Source organism: Nematolebias whitei, chromosome 15 (genome assembly GCF_014905685.2).
Source record: "Nematolebias whitei isolate Nwh7 chromosome 15, NemWhi1, whole genome shotgun sequence".
Classification (NCBI taxonomy): Eukaryota; Metazoa; Chordata; class Actinopteri; order Cyprinodontiformes; family Rivulidae; genus Nematolebias; species Nematolebias whitei.
Window position 1 is genome coordinate 30,886,756 of NC_056512.1, and position 2,992 is coordinate 30,889,747.

The 2,992-nt window shown below is 39.3% G+C and overlaps 1 protein-coding gene across 1 annotated transcript in view; it reads right to left on the minus strand.

Annotated features, from left to right (window-relative positions):
• Positions 1 to 1,025: 1,025 nt before the first annotated feature.
• The window catches only part of LOC119421633 (cytohesin-3), a 46,876-nt gene continuing 44,909 nt past the window's right edge, over positions 1,026 to 2,992 (minus strand). The window contains exon 13 of the mRNA XM_037688982.1: positions 1,026 to 1,320. Coding sequence (XP_037544910.1) covers positions 1,248 to 1,320 — 73 coding nt within the window. The 3' untranslated portion in view covers positions 1,026 to 1,247. The remainder of the gene's footprint in view (positions 1,321 to 2,992) is intronic.

Below are 2,992 nucleotides of genomic sequence, written 5' to 3' on the forward strand. Positions count from 1 at the left end.
ACACACACACACACACACACACACACACACACACACACACACACACATATATATAAGTTAAACTTTCTTTTTTTTTTTTAAACCAAGATTATTATTTCTGATGATAGCTTTATTAAATTATTCCTCATCAACCTCACAAAAACTGCTGGTATGTGAAAGGATGTCAAAAATGCTGTTGCTGCTCTTAATCTAAACTTCCCTGACTACTGGGGCTGCTGAAAATTAAAAGCCCCTCAATTTTTTTTAAAGCCATAAAAATGGTGCTGACAGGAACTGGTTACCAAATATGAACAAAGCATTGCATTTTCTCAAGTCCATATCAGCTCATTGATTGTGTCCTGCACAGTAGTTTGTCACATTCAAATGAACATCTGCGTAAAGCTTTTAAACAAGAGAAACATTAAACAATCTGAGTGTATATTAAAGAGATTTTAAAACCAGTTCTTCTTCAGTCCATTTGATCTTCTGGTGATCATTTTGACCAAATCAACCTGTTCTGAAATATAATCTAAATCTTCAAGTCCCCCCCCACACAAAAAAAAAGGCCAAGTCTGAAGCCTCAGCAAACACCCATGGCCCTTCAGCTAAAAGAAACAAGACTGCACATTTGAAAATTTTCTGCTTCACACACACAAATGAAATCAGCACAGCTGACTCAAAATTGTAATCTTCTGTTTTAAACCTAAATATAGTTATTCTGAGGTTACTCTGAACAGAGCACCTGGAGAAAAATTCAGCACCAGAAATGAGACAACATGAGGTTTTACTGCACTGACTGAACGACCGTCACTAAAATGTGTACATCTTTCTCCTCTTTCCACCCATCTCTCCATCTGATCTCTGATTATTATTTTTTTCCCATGAAGCACAGTGGAGGGAACACTTGCACCTGTCATGCACACATTCTAGATGCTGCACACTAACACGAACATATTGGCCAATATTAACTCGCATGCATGCGTGTGCACCTGAAACACGACAGATCATGTTATGATTGTGCGTGGGAAAGTGTGTGTGTATGTGTGTGTATGGTGGGGGAATTGAGATGAAAACACAAATAGGCTGGCTTTTGCTGCCCCTTTTAAGAACCAAGTCCATGTTTTTGGATTTCCTGAAGCTCTGCTGTCCCCTCAGTAGCGTGTGACGTCTCCTACAGGTAAGGACAGTTGTTTCTTCTGTGTTCTGTTTATGTGAACTGGAAGAGAGCAAGATGAAGGTGTTTGGAGCTTCAGCATGATTGTCCCTCTTCACTTCTTGTTGGCGATGCGCCTCTTCCTGGTGGCCAACATGTCGTAGAAGGGGTCCCTGCTGATGCTGGCCCTGGAGAAGCCAATCAAAGGACAGTCAAATAAAATTAACACACATGGAAGGCCTCAAACAGCTTTAATGTGGAAATGAAGGCACATTCATGCAGACCTCTGCCTTAAATTGATTTAAAAAAAAGAAAGTTTTTGCAGTGACCCAGTTCGGTTTCCATGGTTTCTGAAGAATCCCCCAACCCCCAATCCCAAATTTTTCCTCTAATTTGCTGGAAACTTACGAGTTCCCTCTTCCAGAACTCTGCCAAGAACATAGTTAAAGATACAGTCCCACACTTTCCCTTTTCCTCCCCTGCAGGTTTACTCGCTTGAATGAGGGCAAACAAAACAATGGAGCTCGAGATTACCAGCTTTTAATCGTTCCTCTGCTCCACTTTTTTCAATTGATGAAGAGACAGAATAAAACAAGAGCCAGTTTCATGGCTGCTAAATCACATTAGCACCAGCACAAAGCAAGAACAGAACAAGCCCCTCACTGCAGATTTTTCCAATTCCCTTTGTAGCTCCACACGCTCAGGAAAGAATCTGTATAAGATGACTGTACCACTCTTTCTGTGGCATTTCAACAGCCCAGTTTCATGAAACAATAACTATGGTAGAGTGACCAAAATACAAGCATGGCCACCATGACTAATAAAACAATTTTGCTTCTTTTCAGTCTTTAAAATCTTTTAAATCAGTCTTTAAAATCCTTTAAAAGATTTTATATTTAAAACGAGAAATCTACAAATACAACACAGTACGAGCCTCGTGAAACTGTGTTTTTGTGACTCAAGACGCAGATAGTGTGTTGGCTCTGAGATCATCTCTCTGTTGACAGTAAATTAAAATAATAATTTCCATAAAAAGCTTTTTATCTCCTCTGAAAAGTTCTCTGGCCCCCTCTGGTGAAACTCGAGCTGTGGTTTGTTTCCCTCCATCTCTGTGAATGAACTGATCCAGCCTGGATCTCCTGGACAAGTTTGCTGGTTTACATCATGTTCTTCACATATTTCAAACTGTATGCTTTGTTTTGATGGTAGGGGCTGAGGAAGATGAGGGTCTGCTTTACATTGTATGAAAAAGTTCTGTTCTGATCTGCTGAGCCATGTGTCTTTGACTTTGCACCATTTTCAGTGCAAGTAATTAAACAGAACCAAATATTTAGGGCACAGACAGGCAGCGTATCATAGCTATGAGAGAGATTTACAGAATGTAGCTTAATGAAACCAAACTTTCAATGACTGTTTCACGGTTAAATTAAAAAATAAACATGAATAAACATAAATGTCAGAATATTTTAAAGTGCTTAAAAATAACAAGCAACTCTTGAACTCTTGTCTACTTATTTCTTACTACTTTCTACTTTCTTTCTACTTATTCTTTGGGGGACCGAGATGGGGTAGAGGCAGGGCAGCCGACTCGGGACCCGAAAGCCCCAGGCTCGATTCCTAGCCATTCCCACATGTTGTGTCCCTGAGCAAGACATCCAATCCCCAATTGCTCCCCGGGTGCTTACATAGTTGCCCACTACTCCATCTGGTTGTATTCCAGGTGCAATGGGTTAAATGCAGAGAACCAATTTCACCACTGTATGAGAACATACAATGATGACAACACATAGCACTTTATTATTATTATTATTATTATTATTATTATTATTATTATTATTATTATTATTATTATTATTATTA